This window comes from Phoca vitulina, unplaced genomic scaffold (genome assembly GCF_004348235.1).
Source record: "Phoca vitulina isolate PV1807 unplaced genomic scaffold, GSC_HSeal_1.0 scaffold25, whole genome shotgun sequence".
Taxonomy (NCBI): domain Eukaryota; kingdom Metazoa; phylum Chordata; class Mammalia; order Carnivora; family Phocidae; genus Phoca; species Phoca vitulina.
In genome coordinates, this window is record NW_022589728.1 from 41,284,372 (window position 1) to 41,303,118 (window position 18,747).

The 18,747-nt window shown below is 41.0% G+C and overlaps 2 protein-coding genes across 5 annotated transcripts in view; one reads left to right on the forward strand and one right to left on the reverse strand.

Moving 5' to 3' along the window:
• Positions 1 to 3,948, forward strand: part of INTS8 (integrator complex subunit 8) — a 53,834-nt gene extending 49,886 nt beyond the window's left edge. For both annotated transcript variants that reach the window (XM_032421594.1, XM_032421595.1), the window contains one exon: positions 3,479 to 3,948. In XM_032421594.1, the coding sequence (XP_032277485.1) occupies positions 3,479 to 3,595 (117 nt within the window). In that variant the 3' untranslated portion in view covers positions 3,596 to 3,948. The remainder of the gene's footprint in view (positions 1 to 3,478) is intronic.
• Positions 3,949 to 4,957: 1,009 nt separating this feature from the next.
• Positions 4,958 to 18,400, reverse strand: CCNE2 (cyclin E2). 3 transcript variants are annotated; one of them, XM_032421596.1, is made up of 12 exons: positions 18,328 to 18,400; positions 16,522 to 16,561; positions 16,331 to 16,427; positions 16,194 to 16,247; positions 15,122 to 15,273; positions 14,108 to 14,243; positions 11,575 to 11,721; positions 9,916 to 10,011; positions 8,139 to 8,273; positions 6,427 to 6,538; positions 5,450 to 5,607; positions 4,958 to 5,083 (listed from the first exon to the last, which is right to left on the reverse strand). In XM_032421596.1, the coding sequence occupies exons 1-12, from the start codon at positions 18,332 to 18,334 to the stop codon at positions 4,970 to 4,972; spliced, it is 1,248 nt and encodes a 415-aa protein (XP_032277487.1). In that variant the 5' UTR covers positions 18,335 to 18,400; the 3' UTR covers positions 4,958 to 4,969. The 3 variants fall into 3 exon arrangements, with proteins under 3 accessions (XP_032277487.1, XP_032277489.1, XP_032277488.1); XM_032421598.1 differs by lacking the exon at positions 18,328 to 18,400 and adding an exon at positions 17,748 to 17,828; XM_032421597.1 differs by lacking the exon at positions 18,328 to 18,400 and adding an exon at positions 17,502 to 17,550.
• Positions 18,401 to 18,747: the final 347 nt, after the last annotated feature.

Below are 18,747 nucleotides of genomic sequence, written 5' to 3' on the forward strand. Positions count from 1 at the left end.
TAAGCTAGATATAAATTTATGGCCATTTTTACTTGCCTAGCATTTTTGCATCATTATCACCATAGATATTTTCTTTCTGCTCTTTCATCCTTATTAACAAAATTATGTGCTATTGTGTGTCTTTTAAAGCTCTCTATTTGGACTAAATTGTACGACCATTATTTAGAGGAAAATGATTATAGTATCTTTTTTAAAAAAATGAAAGAGAACATGAAGCTAGCTGTACTTGATTGGAGGCAACTCTTTCTCCATTTCCGGTTTATCCAGGGCTGGAAGGCAGTACTGAAATTGTTACTTCCCCAGTGCTATTTCCAAACCATATTTACTTGTAATCATTTTACACCCTTTCTCTTTAAAAGCTTACATCTATTTCCTGACGAGCTCATCTAACCAAACTAGTGGTTATTCCTCTGCATGCATCAAAATATGTGATCAGTTTACCCAATTTCCCTAGCTTTACAAGTTCATTGTTACCTTTACTCTGCATCAGCCACCCACACCCATAGCCACGCCTTATTGTCAGTTGTTCCACATAAGATCTCTCTGCCAGTAATCTATCCCTCTCTTACTTCCTGGCTCCCATGTTCCTTATTGTCAGTGAGATGTTCAGGTTCAAGACCAGTTTTTCCTGTCAGCCCCTTCCCAGCTTCCCTTCCTTCTCTACTCACTTTAGTACAGCCAATACCAGTCTGTGCACTATCAGAGATGCTGATTCAGTTGGCCTGAGATGAGGTCCTGGAATCCACATTTTAAGTTTCCCAGATAGTTCTGATGACAAACCAGATTTGGGAACCCCTGCTTGTCTATGGCTGACTGTCAGAACTGCCCTTTGATCAATATTTGTAGCATCTTTGCTTTTTTTGTCCTTCACTTCACCTGGAAAAATCCCTTTTCAAAAATTTATGCTTTTTTTTTCCTGAGCCAGAGTCTGGTTGGAAAAAACCCTACAACCATATAAACTGGTGAGCCACTACCAAACCATGGTCTCCAAGCGTAGCTGGCCCCTCATCTCTTGTGTTATGGCCAGCAGTCAGGGGTCTACTTTTTCAGGGACTGTTTTAGACTTGCCTTCTGTTTAGTCCCCTGTCCTTTCTCTCCCTATTCTGTACTTCCTTGCCTGTGTTTAGACTAGACCAGAAAAAAGACTGACCTCCACATGGGAATTGTGGCCAAATCCCTCCTTCCCATCTTTAAAATCTGTAACTGTGCTCACCGCTAAGTACACTCTTAGTAAGAGGTTATGTTACTTCTTGATGAAGGCAAGTTTCTAGGCTTTGATTCTCTCTCTTCAGTGACCTTTAATGAGCTGTCTCCGCTCCTGTATTGTCAGCCTCCCCCAGAGCTTATAAACTGTTTCGTCCTTGACTGTGCCCCTACCTCCCTCTTCCCCTTCTCTGCCTAGTTTTTTGAAGCTCTTTGACCCAGTGTAATTTGACTTCTGCCATCACCGCTCCTGTTATCTCAAGGGTCACCAAATGTCAAAGCCAGTGGATACTCTTCAGTCCTTATCCTTTTGTTTACATCTCACTTTTTTTTTTTTTTTTTTTTTTTTTTTAGATTTTATTTATTTCTTTGAGAGAGAGAGATCGCGAGAGAGGGAACACAAGTAGGGGGAGTGGGAGAGGGAGAAGCAGGCTTCCAACTGAGCCGGGAGCCCGATGTGGGGCTTGATCCCAGGACCCTGGGATCATGACCTGAGCTGAAGGCAGACGCTTAACGACTGAGCCACCCAGGCGCCCCTACATCTCACTTCTTAAAATCTTTATTCCTTTGTTGTTCCTGACATCATTTTTACTCAATTCTTTTCACTGTTACTTTTCTTCTGTGTGGGTATCTCCCTCTGTCTACCCCTTAACCTTGGTTTCCCCAGAAAGTTAGTCCCTCCATTATTTTGATTGCCCTACATCCTCCCTAGGTAATTTCATCCACTTATGGTTTTGACTACTACTCACAGAATACATTACTTCTCTCAAATCTCTGGTCTATCCCAATTTCTGTCTTCTACTTTGGACTTTTATAGCCAGTCATCTTTGTGATATTTTGTTGGAAATCTCTAGTTATACCCTAAGACCATGTTTTTCCACATGCATTCCTTCATATGGAAATGGATATCCTCCAGCAATTCTTCCTACTCTCTGATGATCATTTCTGAATAGTCTACTATCACCCTTCAAGCTAAATATCAGAATAGTCTTTGTTGTTTAAAGTTTTTTTTTTTTTTTTTTAAGGTTTTATTCATTTGACAGAGACATAGCTAGAGAAGGAACACAAGCATGGGGGGTGGGAGAGGGACAAGCAGGCTTTCCGAGGAGCAGGAAGCCCGATGTGGGGCTCGATCGCAGGACCCTGGGATCATGACCTGAGCTGAAGGCAGACGCTTACTTAACAGCTGAGCCACCCATGCGCCCCTAAAAGATGTTCTAATTGGGTTTCTTTTCTTAATCTAAAGGTGTAGGTAAAGGTAATTCGAAGATCGTAAAGTATGTTCTCACAAAATGCTCCTTGGCAGAGTACTGTGGATTTTTAGTAGGCTGAGGTATTTCTTTCTAATCATGAAAGAAATGAATTACTGTATGCTATTATAGTGCTGAACAACTTTTTTGCACCTTAAAAAAGTGAAGCCTTTCCTGAAACACAAATTTTGATTTTTCAGACTATTTTGTTGGAGCCCTAATTTAACTGTAAAAATGTGTCAAATGACATGCAGAGTTTATTTACTGGTATTTTTAGTCAAACTTATATGAATTAATGTTACTGTAGGTAGAGTAGTCGTCTCCCCCCTTTTCCACAGGGGTAAGTTCCAAGACCCCTGGTGGATGCCTGAAATCATGGCTAGTACTAAACGCTATATATACATACCTATAGTATAGCAATTATAACAATATACTGTAATAAGTTATGTGAATATAGTCTTTCAAAGTATTTTAACTGTATTGTACTCACTCTTGTGAGGTGAATGATGTAGGCATTGTGGTATAACATTAGGTTACTGTTGACTTTTTTAAGATTTTATTTGAGGGGGGAGAGAGAGAGAGCACGCGCGCATGAGCAAGGGCAGGGGGAGGGAGAAGGAGGCTCCCCGCAGAGCGGGGAGCCCGATGGCGGGGCTTGATCTAGGACCCTGGGATCATGACCTGAGCCCAAGGCAGATGCCTAACCGACTGAGCCACCCAGGGCCCTCTACTGTTGACTTTCTAAGTTATGTCAGGAGGAGGATCATCAGCTTCTGGACCATGGTTGCCTTCATATAAGGGGGACCTACTGTAATTCCATGAGCAATGGCTCAGCATCTGATTTAATTTTTTTAAGAGTGGCTCTAGTCTGTCTTTGTTAGTTTCTTCCATACCTCTTATCATTTATAATTAGAAGTTCAGCTACTCATTAAATTGTTAGCATGTAGGTAGTTTTATATTATGTACACTAGCAAGACTTTATCTTTGACCACACCTGTAATAACCTCACTTTCTTGTTTTGGAAGATCAAAGCCATCGGCCAGACAGAATTGAACGCAAGCAACCCAGAAGAAGTGTTACAGCTGGCAGCGCAGAGAAGGAAAAAAAAGTTCCTCCAAGCAATGGCAAAACTTTACTTTTAAGCAGTTAGTTAAAATTTTTTAACTTTTATTTTTTAAACAATGGGCTAAAAATAAACAGTATTAGATTATATAATACATATGTACACATTAAGTGGTGTTTTCTTTTCAGACAATACTGAAACAGTTGAAAAACAACTATACAGAAGACTTCATACCATAACCATAGCTTAAATTTATAATTTCTTCAAAGGAAGAGATTCACATGTCCAGTAACAATAAACTAGCAACTTAGTATAATTTATTTTCTATTAGACCCACTCTTGAGGCTGAAATTTCGTTTTTTAAAAAAAAAAATATGTAGAAGTAGCTAGTCCATACACAGCAAGTTCTTATGTCAGGTTTTTTGTTTGTTTTTAATAAATAATCTAGGAGTCAGTATACATTTACTACTTTTCTGCCTTATGAAAATAGAAGTTTAGGTCAAGTGTTAAGCTTTATCACTTTGACACTGTCCTTAACTCATAATGTAGGAATTAAAAAAGGACCTTAATAGTTTTGCGAACATAAATAGTCTTAGTCACACTAAATTAAGAAAAAGTCCTTAGGGATATCTTGGGAGTTAGTTAATAAAGTGACTTTCTCATATAAATAGGTTGAAAGGGTACTTCTTCACTTAAATTGTGATGTACGAAAAGTTATTATAAAGCAACCTTTGTGTCAAAGCCCAAAGTAGGAGCTACAACATTTATCTTGTTTAAAATTTCTTTGGTATTCCCCCTTTTTAGAGCACAGTTTAAACACCATGTTCATCTAAGCCTTACTGGTTAAAAAATGCCATGGCAAGGCAAATGGATCAGTTAAAAAACAGATTAAAGTTCACCATTTGTAAAAATTCAAGTTTTATAATAGCTTGCTACAGCAGCTATAGATAAATTAGTCACCTTATTATAAAACTAAACATTTTGTAAACAAGTTTAAATTTTATTTTCAAAAACCAAATTGCACTAGTCAAGAATATGAATTTTGAGAATCTAAAAACTAGATTCAAAGTATTGTATTACTCAGTGTCCCCTTTAAGGTAGTACTTATCTAGTCTAAAACGCCAATGATAAAATTCTTAGTTTATCAAGATAAACATAGTAACACTGGATCAAAAAAAATTGTTATGGCATAAATTGTGGCTGGCTTCTATCCAGTCACGTTGGGAATGAAGTCATCTTTGTAAACAATCCTGCTGTTTAAACAGCTAACCTAGGAATTTCTTCCTTAATGCCAATTTTAAGTAGTTTTTTTTAAATTCAAAGAATGGCAGTGAAACTTCTGAATTGGCCAGGACAGTCATAGCACTACTTTTCTGAAAACTTTAGTAGTTCAGTTCTATGAAATTCTACCCAATACTCAGTCAATTCCAGCTTGTTTGCTTAGTTAACTTCTTCAGTGTTTTCCTGGTGGTTTCTCAGTGCTCTTCGGTGGTGTCATAATGCCTCCACTACACACTGGTGACAGCTGTCCCTCCTTTCTGAAGGTGTTTACGTAATTTACTTCATCCTATAGGTGTGAAGAAATCATGCGGAAATTAACAGGTAAGATAAAGCACTGACCGAGTTAACGTCAAACCAGATTTTTTGGGTATTAATTTGAGACTACTTAGGCCTCATGTAGTGGTCTCTGTCTTTGCAAGCGTGACTAGTCACATTTTAGAGATTCAGCAGTTTGAACTGCCTAAAACTCTTACCTGGACTACTGGCATTGATCTTGAGACACTCCACAAATCTTGCTGTGACGTTAGTGTGCCCATTAGAACTTTCTACCCCCAGTAGCTTAAATCACTGCCCTGAAGTATTTCTAGTATCCTTACTATCAGTTTCAGTGACTTACTAGATAAAAAACCAAGAAGCCCTACAAGAAACATACCAGCATAGCCAGATAATTTGTATGTGTCTGGATATTGTGTCTATCTTCCATAGAAATCTTCTTAAAAATTTTCAGCTTCACAGGACTAGTACTTTTTACTACACTGACAAAAGGCACCATCCAGTCTACACATTCAGAAATGTTGTCCCATTCCAAACCTAGACAGAGGAAAATTAGGAAAATGTGAAGGTTCCGTCAGAAACTGTCTTTCAACATAGTTTGAGAATGCTAATCTGCTTTAACTTATTGGAACTTGATTTGGGCCTTTTTTATTGTTTTATTTATTAGAGCGCACATGATAGCCCGGGGAAGAGCAGAGGGAGAGGAATAAGCAGACTCCATGCTGAGTGCAGAGCCCAGCACGGGGCTTGATCCCCACCACCCAAGATCTTGACCTGAGCTGAAATCAAGAGTCAGACGCTTAACCGACTGAGCCACCCAGACGCCCTGATTTTAGCCTTTTAATAACGTGACTGTTTTGAGGGAGAAAATTACTTAGAGTGCCCCCCCCCCTTTTTAAAGGATTTATTCATTTGAGAGAGAGCACATGAGCAAAGGGGAGGGGTAGAGGAGCAGACTCTCTGCTGAGTGCAGAGCCCGAAACAGGACTTCATCCCAAGGACGTGCGATATTACCTGAGCCAAAACCGAGAGTCGGACGTTTAACCAACTGAGCCACCCAGGTGCCCCAAGACTTTAGAGCTTCTTAACCAATACCTTCTACATATGAAACAAATTATCAAAACCCAAAGAACTCTTAAAGCAGAGCTATATCCATGTTGACTAACTTCAAATGGATACAAATTCCATTTGACATTTTTTTGTTTATGGATATATATTGAAGATTAGAAAATACTTCTAACCAAAAGGGAAGGTAGTGGCTAAACTAATTTTCTTCCATTTTAATAGGAAGCTAAAGTTGATAAAAGTACCTTTAAAAGTGAACATGTAAGAAGATAACAAAATACAGTGCTTTACCTGAGGCTTTCTTAACCACTTCAATAGAGGTAAAATGGCACAAGGCAGCGGCAGCCAATATTCTGTACTGGAACTCTAATGAATCGATGGCTAGAATACACAGATCTAAAAGCTAGCAAAGGAAAAAGCAAAAGTACACATATTTAAGAGAAAGGATGAGTGATACATGTTGCTACTAAAGATCAGTCAGCTACCATTTTAGAGTACTTAGGTGGACCCATATGCTAAGAATTGCTAAAACTATAGGGATCCAAAGATAATTTCCTTGAGAGTGGTGGCTTGAGTTAGGAAGTGAATAGACAAGGACTGTTAGGACGCGGTGTGATGTGTAGTAGTAGGAAGGGCACCTCATCCAGAGTGGGGAAGACTTGTGCTGCTTAAATCTTAAAAGATAAGGTAGCTAGGAAGATTGGGAGGTAGAGTATTCTACGTATAGGGAACAGCACTTGCAAAGATAAATGAGAAGGTATTCCTTTCCCGTGGAACTCCTAGTTCAGAACAAAGGAATTCCTTCATTCCTTATTTACCGGGGGGGGGGGGGGGGGGCAGACGGACAGTAGCTGGAGAGGGACAGATAAGATCATAGATTAGCCTAGGTTAGATCATAAAGTGTCATTAAGAATTTTAGTTCTGATTACTGAAATTACTGGAGGATTTTAAATCAGGAAAGATACATTTTAAGAATGATCCTTTAGAAACATGTTCCCTTCTGTGTATCTGCTTCACTGTAGTCTAAACAGATTAGTTAAAAGGCAGATCTATAATCCAGGTATGAAGAGCTGCACAAAGAGCAGAATGGTGTAAAAGGGCTAGATTTCAGAGACCTAAGGTGATACCTGTCCAGTGAAATAAAATTATGTTTGCTCACATTGGTCCAGAAGATAGAAACATGAGAAGACTTAGAAATAAACAATGTAGACACAGTAATTACCAGCTTATCAAATGTTTGTTCTCTACAAAAAGGGTATAGCTACCTAAGATAATTTGGAATGCTGGGAATTGACAGAAAAAAAGTCTTCATTAGAAAGTTTTATAAAATGAACCAATTCTAAGATTTTACTGGTAATTCAGTTTTAGTGTTCATAATGTGTTGACTAGATTTAAAATACAACTAAATTTCAACCTAGGTTATTTAAAACCCATCCCAATATACCGTAGTTCCTTCAATTCCATATGTAAGCTTTTCATATCCTACACAGAATTAGAACATAGATTTTCCTCACTTATATATGGCAGTTACAATAGTCTTTAAGATACTTACGAGAAGCAGGCAGGCAGGAACATTTGTTATGCTGGCCTAGGAAAACGTAATTTGAACCTAATTTTTAAAAAATAACTAAGGTAATCTTAATTCTAATGTACAAAATAGGTACCCTGTGTATTCAAATAGAATAAGATAATCATATAATTTCATACCGTACTAAAGACAACTGGCTAAATGCCTTTTTCCATTTTATATATCAAAAAGGTATTTAACTCTATTTTAGACTCAAAGAATGAAAAGTATTCATGATACATTTAACTCAAAATTTAAAAAGTCTTCTAAAATTATTAAGCAACATAAATATTGGGAACAGAATTTTATGCATCAGCAGTTTTGTTCTCGTCAACTAAGGAGTGAATTTAATTACGCTTTTTGTTGTATAGCTTAAGACTATAAATGCACTAAACAGCTATAATAAACAACATTAGCATATAGTCAATGAAAATACCTGAGCTATTTGAATGAACTTTTCCTGAGAATACTGAGGTAGAAGAACTTTAGGAGCATCTTTAAGAGCATCAACTTGAAGGAAGAGATTTAGCCAGGAGATGACTGTTATAGGACAGAGTTCCCATTTTAAAGCCTGTTAATGGAATTAAAATACCTGTTAATAAATGTAGATATATATACACTGTTATACATAGCTACTTTACTAAATAGTCATTTAAAAGCTTTCTGCTTTAGGTTTATTTCTTCCTAGGAATTTTTTTTTTTTTAAGATTATTTATTTGACAGAGACAGCGAGAGAGGGAACACAGCAGGGGGAGAGGGAGAAGTAGGCTTCCCACTGAGCAGGGAGCCCCATATGGGGCTCGATCCCAGGACCCTGGGATCATGACCTGAGCCAAAGGCAGACGCTTAACGACTGAGCCACCCAGGCACCCCTCTTCCTAGGAATTTTATTCTGACCCTTATTTTTAGTAAAAATATTTAGAGATACTTCACGATGTGGAGGTGCTTGTATTTCACAGTCTATTAATATAGGCCCCTTTATTATTCTCTAGTCTTTATTTAGAAAGCTCATTAAGCCTAGTATTCATTCCTTTTCTCATTTCTTGCAGCCCCTGGTCTTCCACATCTATTTTTATTTGCTGAAACTGCCTTTGTAAAATTGTATTCAATGACCAAAGCTAATTCCATTCAGATCTTTCAAGAACTCATTCTATACTTTTTCTTCTCATGATCTTCGATGGCTTCTCATCAAATTTAAAAGTTCAGAACAAAAAAGACAAATCCTGATTTATGATACCCTCTCCTCCATGAAGCCCTGGGACTTCACCATTTACAAGCAGTCTAAAATAGGTGAGAACGGTGTTACAGAAAATTCCATCTCCTCTTTACATACCCCTTATGCTGTGCTTCAAGCCTGAATTTGAATGATTATTAGAATGAGATCTTTCTGGGCACTTGATATTTAACAGAGTTATGAATATGAACGTTTATAGATTGTAATCTGTAATATATGTAGTTTAGATAAATCTATAAAAAGTCCTTGTTTTCTTGTGTGTCCTATATAAAAACTCATGGTGTTCAAATAACATGCTTTCTAGTAGCTAACATTCAGCCTTTACTCTAATTCAGAGCCTGATTAAACACCTTTATGCTTCTCTTATCCATGCTTCTGTTAATAGCCTTTTTTGCATATAGAAAGAAAAAAAAGGCAATGAAATAATTCTCATCTGTTGGAAGAAGGGGAATATCAGAACTAAGATTTGAGAGTCATTGTTGCTTATAGCATGCTATGCTAATTATACTTTTCAAAGCGTCCTTAATCACTTTTTTTTTTTTTTTTTTTAAAGATTTTATTTATTTATTTGACAGAGAGTGAGAGCAGGAACACAAGCCGGGGGAGTGGGAGAGGGAGAAGCAGGCTTCCTGCCAAGCAGGGAGCCCAATGTGGGGCTCGATCCCAGGACCCTGGGATCATGACCTGAGCCGAAGGCAGACGCTTAATGACTGAGCCACCCAGGCGCCCTTCTTAATCACTTTAAAATTAAGAAAGTAATATATTCTCAATATAGAAAACTTCAGAGACAGAAAAAGAAGAGTCTACAGGTTAAATTCCCCTCCATCCATACCAATGTCAGTATTTTGATGCATTAACCTCTTTGAACTGGATCCTAATGCTTAATGAAACCTGTTTTGACTATTTACATTGTGGTCTTTCAGATTCAGTAGTAATCACTAAGTTACTAAATTGGAACTAGACATAATAAATTTATTACCTTTAATATAATAAGTTCCATTCTTAAAATATCCTCTTCACTGCAGGCACCATCAGTGACATAAGCAAATTCTTGGAGCTTAGGAGCATATATTTCCTTTAAAATGGATTTAAAAAAAATTAAGCACAGTTGAGATTAAAACAAGAAGTTATACAGAAACCACATACAGTCTTCATTTTTAAGGACAGCTTCATGAAGTGATTATGTGTCTTAGTAACAGGATATTTTTCAAGGATGCAGGAGTCCAAATTAGCCAACTGCCCTGAGACTTATTTTCATAGACTTGATCTTGAATTCCAGTTAATAAACAGCTAGAATGGGGCGCGTTGGGTGGCTCAGTCGGTTAAGCGGCTGCCTTCAGCTCAGGTCATGATCCTGGGGTCCTGGGATCAAGCCCCACGTCCGGCTCCCTGCTCAGCGGAGAGCCTGCTTCTCTCTCCCTCTGCCTACTTGTGCTATCTCTCTGTCAAATAAATAAATAAAATCCTAATAAAAAAATAAACTAGAATATCTTAAAATACTTGTTAAAAAATAAAAAGCCAAACTTGTTTTAAAATTGCTTAGTATATTGGCCAGACCAAAACAAGACACTATTTTAAAATAAGGTCTAGAAACTACTGAAAACAGTTCCTTTATAAAAAGTATGGTAAATCAAATACGTTCTGCAGTTTGGCTGACAGGTCTGTCTTAACAGCCCAGAGAATAGACAGAATGATCAGAGTAGAAGAGAGGCCTGCTACAGATGAGAACAGGCTAAAAATCAAGATTTCAGTCTAGAAAGATACCTGAAACACACAGTATGACTCCAGGTAAGGATAGACTGAATACAAAAGTATTCACCAGGGTGCCTGGGTGGCTCAGACGGTTAAGCGTCTGCCTTCGGCTCAGGTCATGATCCTGGGGTCCTAGGATCGAACCCCACATCGGGCTCCCTGCTCAGCGGGGAGCCTGCTTCTCCTTCTCCCTCTGCTGCTCCCCCTGCTTGTACTCTCTCTCTAATAATAATAAAAAAAAAAATTAAAAAAAAATATTCACCAAATTTGGCAGAATTGGGAGATAGCTCTTAATGCTCAAAAATGTATATTTAAATATACACTTAAATGAAGGCATGATTCACAGTCCCTCTCCTACCCTTAAAATGATTTCAGAAGTATGATATCCAAAATATACTGTTTAAGAAAGATAGATTGAAATTGTGTGAAAGAAAACCTCAGGCAAGAAAAGAGTTGCCTTCTATCCTGGCACCACCACCCAGATACAGAATATAGACCATTCAGTATATAGATATAGACCATTATTTTAACCCAGAATAGTATTTATTTGGTCAGTTAGTTTTCAGAGACTATTCTGTTGAATCCAAGTGCCATACTTACGTATAGGGACCACACTGGTATATTTTGTCTGGCAGAATGAGCCATATGATATTTCACCTAGATGTTTCCAGAATCTAAACCAGATGCTTATAATAGGCTCAGATACTAACAAAGGGAACTATATTTATCCATCCAAATCAATATTCAGAAAATGTTCCAGGGGAAAAAAACACCCACTCATCTTTCCTATAGAGTTAATGTTAAAAGCTTTATTTGCTGGGATTATTAATGTGTCGATTTAAAAAAGTGAGGTAAATCGATCTATGGATAAACGTTGAGAACTTACCTCAAGTTTGGAAGCGATGAATAATGAGGTAATTCCAATGAGTTGAAGCATATTTTTATTTATATCCTTTTGTGTCAACATAAATCTATCAAAAAAGTCTTGCGCAAGGTAAAATGTTTCTCTATGAAGTGTGTATACTTCACATACCTAGGGAAGAATCCAAACATTTAAATATTCTATGCATTTCTCCAGATGAGAAAGTTCTCTCCTAAAATACCAGTCTTTAGAATACTTTTAAGACCAACTTTGCGTTTTAGGATACCAAAGCTAAGATTGGGTGGTGGTGGTGGCGGGGGGCAGATATTAACATGTACTAGGATATAGGATAAAAGAGTCTATTACCATCCTCATTTATGCTTTCTAGTTTTTATTTATTTTTAAAGCTTTTATTTATTTGTATGTCAGAGAGCATGCACAGGCAGAGGGAGCAGCAAGCTCCCTGCTGAGCAGAGAGCCCGACGTGGGACTCATCCCAGGACCCTGGGATCATGACCTGAGCTGAAGGCAGATGCTTAACCGACTGAGCCACCCAGTGGTCCCTACTCTTTTTTTTCACATGGCCTTAATTTATTCCCAGATACATTTATACTACGAGTGAGAACTTTTTTCCATTAATTTCCTAATTGTTTATTGCTGGTAAATGGTTAAGTTTTCATGCTTAGTTTATATTTTTAATTCTAATAGCTCCAAATGATTCTCTTCACTGTTCTAGGTGGACATTTAACTACAAAATGGTAACGTTCCTTTCAATGTTTAACTTCATTTTTTTTTTCATGTTTTACTGCATTGGCTGAGAATTTTTATAGAAGAAAACTGAATGAACAACATTGGTGATAAGATAGTCTTGATCTCATCCCTTGTTTCTGACTGTAATGGGAATGTCCCTAAGTTTCACTATTAATAATAAACAGTATCTGTCATTCCATACTTATTACAGGGAAAGCTTTAAATTCTGAACTCTTGGGGCGCCTGGGTGGCTCAGTTGGTTAAGCGACTGCCTTCGGCTCAGGTCATGATCCTGGAGTCCCTGGATCGAGTCCCGCATCGGGCTCCCTGCTCGGCAGGGAGTCTGCTTCTCCCTCTGACCCTCCCCCCTCTCATGTGCTCTCTCTCATTCTCTCTCTCTCAAATAAATAAATAAAATCTTAAAAAAAAATAAAATAAAATAAATAAATTCTGAACTCTAGGAGGTAGCAACTTTATCCCCACTTTGAGGATGAGGAAAACAGAGATGGAAATACATGAGTTTCTAATAAGAATGTGTTAGGGAAATCTTAGTTTCCTACATATTTTGAAATGAGGAATGGAAACTGAATTTCAAAAAATGTCTTTCACATCTATTGAGACTTTATGATATTTCTCCTTTAAACTGTTAAGGTAATGTTGAATCATCTTTGCATTCCTAGACTAAAAGGATATACTAAGAAAAACTAGAGTTTAACACTGCTGGATTTATTATATTCTATACAGTTTTGCATATAATCGTATTTAAGGGAAAATAGCAATAAATTTGATGGACAACTACTGGAGAAAAAGTCAGTGCAACATAAAAAGGAAAAAAATTCTACATAATTGTGTTTATTAGGTTGCTTCCATGATCACTAGGCACTCCAGAAGTTACCTTCTTGTACCCACATGATTGAAATATCTTCCCTTCTAGTCAGAATAAGAAATGATAACCTTACTCAAAAGGACAGTGTTTTATAGTCTTAAAAACTTTTCTGATAGCTTCTGAGATCTACTCTGCCATGTATTATTCCACCAAAAAGCCTATAGTGTTTCTCCCTTAGAGAACATCATCCCTATCAAACACAGGGAAACTACAGAGCAAATATCCAAGGGCTGGAGGAAAATCAGTCTCATTTACACAAGTAATCATTATCCCAATAATTTTAGAGACTCTTGGAATTATTATCTGGAGAAAAGGAATGGGCCTAAACAAGAGAACATTCTGGCACAGATCTTTAGAGACTTGGAGATCACTGTTACTCCCTTAGATTAACGGTACAGTGTATTTCGAAAAGGAATAAAGGTATGTAATAAAGGGAAACTACATGAAGCCAAGGGGGCTTAGCGCCTCTGGATATTCAAAGCCTCCTTATCATTTAGGACCTAAAAATTTTTTCTCAGGATTCTAAATCATAATTTGATTTTGATGATGCAGAAAAGGACTTCTGAGGGCCCTGAAGCCTAGTCCTGGTTCTTCACTTTGCATAGCGGAATTCAAAACCTTGTCAATTATATATACTGTTCATCTTGATCATCCTCAGTACCCAGTGCCTGGTACACAGCAATACCCACAGATACCAGGAATTCTGAATTAGGTTTGGATTGTATGGGAGGCAGTGGCTGTGTTATTTTATTCTCACAAAGCAGACATTTTCCATTTTGGTACCATCAACTGCAGTATGTACCCCCAAAAAGATGGCTGCTGGAAATGAATAATACACCAAGGGCACATGGAAAGCACATGTACATCTAAATACTTTTCCATTATACAGAGACAAAGGAAATTTGTATTGATGAAACATACCTCTAAAAGCCAGTCTAGAAGTATTGACCTCATCTGTGGTTCCAAGTCAGAATGCAGAACTTCAAAATGTTTGTCATGAACATATCTGGTCTCTTTTTTTAGCATGTTTAGCCAAACATCCTTTGAACATCCCCAACTATAGAAAGGAGGAGAAAAGAATATGTGACCTACATAATATTCAAGCTGTTTTACAAAGAATAAACTTCAGGCATTGAAATACAATTAGAACTTGGAAGGAGAAGCTCTTTAAGTTAGGAAAAAATTGCTACTTTAACTTTTAGAAACCATTTCTTTAGCGTAAAAAAGTAGAAGCCTGAAATTGTACAGCAAGAACTTAGATTATGGCTTTCAAGAGTGCTTTCCCCATTCATAAAAGCCTCCCATTTAAGAGAACAGTATTTTCTCAAGAGCAACACTGAGAATTTAAATATTTAAGCATATAATCCCAGTACAGACAAGTTCCAGTCATCTCCAGATAGATCAATATTAGACTCACCTAAAGTGGTGGTAGCTGGGACAGAGTATAGTGAAGGGGAGGGATGGTGAGTTTAAGTGCCCATTAATGTGTGTATTAGAGCCAAATATACTACACTACATGTTTTGTATAAGCTGTACCTCTTAGTCATATTAACTAGAAAAAAGAATTGAGTATAGATCTTCCTAAGCTTGGTAAGAAACAGGGTTGATCTATCAAATGAAAATGTCGTACATGTTACAGTGCTTCCGTCTTAACAATTTAGAAAAATTATTTAAACCTCATTTAAAAAGCCTCTAATGAGGCTTACAGTATTCAGCAAGTAAATGAAAATTACTTCATAAAAAATCTATTTTAAATACCCATATATCCTTTGCAAACATCACCATTCTCAATACATGCATAAATACTAGTAAAGAAAGCAATTTTTGGATGTTTTTCTACATTATAATGAAGGTAAAATAGGACTCAAAATAGTGTAATATATTAAGTTAGTACAATTTTAATCTTTGATACCAAATTACAAAAAATTTTCTTACCTTAAATCAGGCAAAGGTGAAGGATTAATAAAAAGATTTTTAAATCTGTAATTTGTAAATCTGGAGAAGTCACTTGTTCCTATTTCTTTGTGGGGTGTTTCAATGATAATACAAGGACTGATCCCCCCAGATAATACAGGTGGCCAACAATTCTGTTATTTAAAACAAAAATTTGTGCAAAAGAAAATCAGCTTTTGTCTTGGATCTTTCATAAATGGAAGCTAGTATCTTTAAACAGTCTATAGTTTTCCCCAAACACCATCGTTAACCACTGCTGACAATGTAGTTGACATTCGTATTTTAGAAATAAGACCTATAGTTCATAGCTATCTTTAAATAGTAACAGGTGGGATGTTTTAGAGAACAAAATACAATTCTGGCAATACATTAGGTATTGGGGGAAGGGAGTAGTAACAAAATGCATCTGTAGTCAAACACTAATCACTTTCAAGATTATAAAACTGAAATTCTCCCTGTTTACAATAGTGGCAAGGGCACCTTGTTTTATAAAAAGCTCCCCCCCACCCCAGTTAAGCCTGCTTCCATACTTCAGAATACTATAAGGCAAAAGCTTAAAAATGGAATCAACTGAAGTCAATTACTTAAATATTTTTTAAAGGACCCTTTCCCCAACCAGTGTTTCAAAGAGAACCATTGTCTCTAGTATTCTCTGTACCACACATAGGGAGAATAGGTAGCAAAGGGCTGGGTGCCAGTCTGTCAGTGACTTCACGTCCTATTTATGCCCCAAGGAACAGCTATTAGGACCCTCCACTATAGTCAGAGAGGGAACAAAGAGCAGTACATCGGACAGATTAGGCGGGCCCTGGTGCACCAGGCGACTCCAAGAGGGAGGGATTTACAAAGAGGAACCAGCTGCTTCAAATTCTGCAGCTGTAGTAGGATTCGGGCACATAAAAACCACCCAAAGATATGCACCTTCCTGCTGACCTCTAGGGGCATTCAAAGTAAAAGTGTCAGAGGTATCTTTCTATTGCATAGTAATAACACAATTCTATCATTTGTCCTGCATTCGTTACCCCAAAGCCCACCCAGCCCAGTTCTGCATTACCCTAATCTCATACTGATGTTTCTTGGTGACCTCCTCTTTCCTTTTTTTGACATCCTGGAAAATAAAAAAGACCATTGTTAAACTGAAGTCCCAGCAAAGAATTTCTTCTCTCTCCTCTCTCTCTTCCCTTAACTCACCTGAGCTGTTTTTCTCTTCTTGGCCTGAATTATCTGGGTTTCTTGGGGGGAATCCGTCTGGCTGGGCTGGGGCTGTTGCTTAGCTTGTAAACGGCTACTACGGTGAAATTTTTTAAAGAAAGTTTAGTAAGTCATGAGTTTCAAGCACAGTAGCTAACTTTTAAACATATCTACAAGACAAATAATGTTACCTGCGTCTTGACATTCTCTTCTTCCAGGTGTGTGAAATCTCTGGAGGGGAGAGAGGAAAAACGAGAGTCAAATATATTGTCACCCCGATTCTCCCAAGTGCCAATCAGACGCTCTTGCAGGGGTTACGGCTCAGTCCCTCAGGAGATGGCCTGGGCCATTTACCATGCTGTCTTATGCACGACAATGGTGGTCTCACGGTATTAATTTTGGACCCATGCCTGCGTCTCCTCAACTGAATGTACAGCCGGGACGCGAGGGTCTTCAAGAATTTACAAAGCACCCCCAGCAACGAGGCAGCTCTCCCCCAAATGGGTCTTTTCTGCGCCCTCCATCCTCTCTCCCGGAACCCCGAGGGGGGCTTGGGCAGCGCCCCCACGGCCCCCCTTCCATCCTGGACGAGCCGCGGAGAGAGAGGGGGTTGTGGAGGCGAAACGCTGTGGAGAAGCCGGTTCCGCGCCAATTTGGAGAGCGGCGGTGGCGGGGAAGCAGGGGGCGGAGGGAACGCAGACTTGTGTCACGTCCTTCAGTCTCCTTTCCCTCCTTCCCAGCCCCCCGGCCCTGCCTGTCGCTTGAAGGGGCACCGGGACCCCGACTCCAGATGGGGGGTGGGAGTGAAAGGAAAGGGAGTTAAAGAAAGGGGGAAACTGGGTTGGTCAGGGAGCTCTTCTCCCCGTGAAGGGAACCCAGACCCCTATCCTCTCTCCCGCGGGAGAGCTCCCCTAACGAGGGTGGGAGAGAAAACCCCTAGAATGAGAGCATTTTCCGTGGCCTCCCCCTTCGGGGCAGCCCTCCACCCGCGCCGCTTCCCCGGCCCCCTGCCAAAGATCCTGACAGGGACGCAAAGCGGGGAGCCATCCCCCCAGCCGCCTGTTTCTCAGCCTTCCCATTTTTCCTCCCTTAGGCTCCCGCCCGCGGGAAGAATCGGCCCCGGGGGCTTTCTTTCCCCCCGCACTCCGCCCTACGCCCAGCACCTCCTCACCGCTAGACCCGCTACCGCTCCGCTCTCAGCTGGCGCCGGCGCCAACCCAATATATAGGCCGGGCCAGGCCCGCCCCGCACGCATGCGCCGCAGACTGACACCTCCGGACTGCGCGCTCCCCTCTCCCGCGCGCCCGCCCGGCAGGCCCGCGCGCCGCGCCCTGCTCAGTCCGCGCCCGCCCACCCCGAGGGCCCGGGGTCCGCTCGTCCAGGCCCTCAGTCCGCGTTCACCTGTTCTCCACTTCACCTGCCTGCGCGGCCCGGAGGCGGGAGGGAGTCTCTCAGAGGCTCCTCCTCCGAGGTCTGGCTCCCCGCCGCTCTGCTTCCGCATCTCCCGCCAGTGCTTTCCAGTTCCCTCCCGCCCTCAACTCCCGGATCCCGTCCGTGTCAGACCGCGCCTCAGTCCCGGCCTACGGCCAGGTGGAGGCGGCACGGGCGAGCATAGAGTAGTCGGGAACTGGCCATCCTGCGGCGCACCGTGGCTGTCCCGCTAAGGCCTCAAGGAACCCGGTTCCTTCGGAAAAGACGCCGGGACCAGCAGGGCCCGCCCCCGCGGGAGGAGCGCCGCTCTGGCTGGCGAGCTGGCCAATGGGAGGCGAGGACGGCAGCACAACGTGGAGCTGCTGCAGAATGTAAACAGAGCCCGGCGCGCCGCGGGCCACGTGTGTCCCCGCGCGCCACCCGTCGGGTCTGCGACCACCGGGGCCGGCCGTGGCACCTCAGGGCAGCCATTCTCCGGGATGCCTGTCTTGCACTTTGCTCCAGCCCGCTGACGGAGGTTCGTGTCAACCTTCTTTTCCCGCTCCCCGCTCCGCCGACCCGGTTACCTCCCATGGGTGGGTCTCTCCGCACCCCGCCGCCTTTCCCCTGCCCGGGGGCTTCCCACTCCGAAGTCCCCGCGCGCAGAAAACGCTCGCGCCAGGCCGCACCCTCCCTTCCTGTCCTCCGGACGGGCAGTTCCGGGGCCCCCCAGGAGTAAAACGTCTCTCAAGAGCGGGGCGGGGGGGCAGCATTCGGCCTTCCCCTGAGAGCGGCGGCCCTCCCGGGTCGGGCCGGGAGAACCGCCCCCACCACGTGCAGGCCCCGGGCCGGCCGACCGGCCGCGCCCCGCCCCGCTGCCGCCAGCGCGCCCTGCGGAGCCCGCGCGAGTTGCCCGCGCAGGAGGGAGCCGCCCGCCTCCGAGCTATAATAGCAGGAGGCGGGCCCGACGCGTTTCCTTCTCTTTCCGCCCGCTAGCTAAACATAGG

Coding starts and splice junctions, on each gene's coding strand:
- CCNE2 (XM_032421596.1), bottom strand. Junction 16,248..16,330: donor AGAAGAGAAAAACAGCTCAG/GTGAGTTAAGGG, acceptor TTTATTTTCCAG/GATGTCAAAAAAAGGAAAGA. Junction 15,274..16,193: donor AACATCAGTATGAGATTAGG/GTAATGCAGAAC, acceptor TTTAAATAACAG/AATTGTTGGCCACCTGTATT.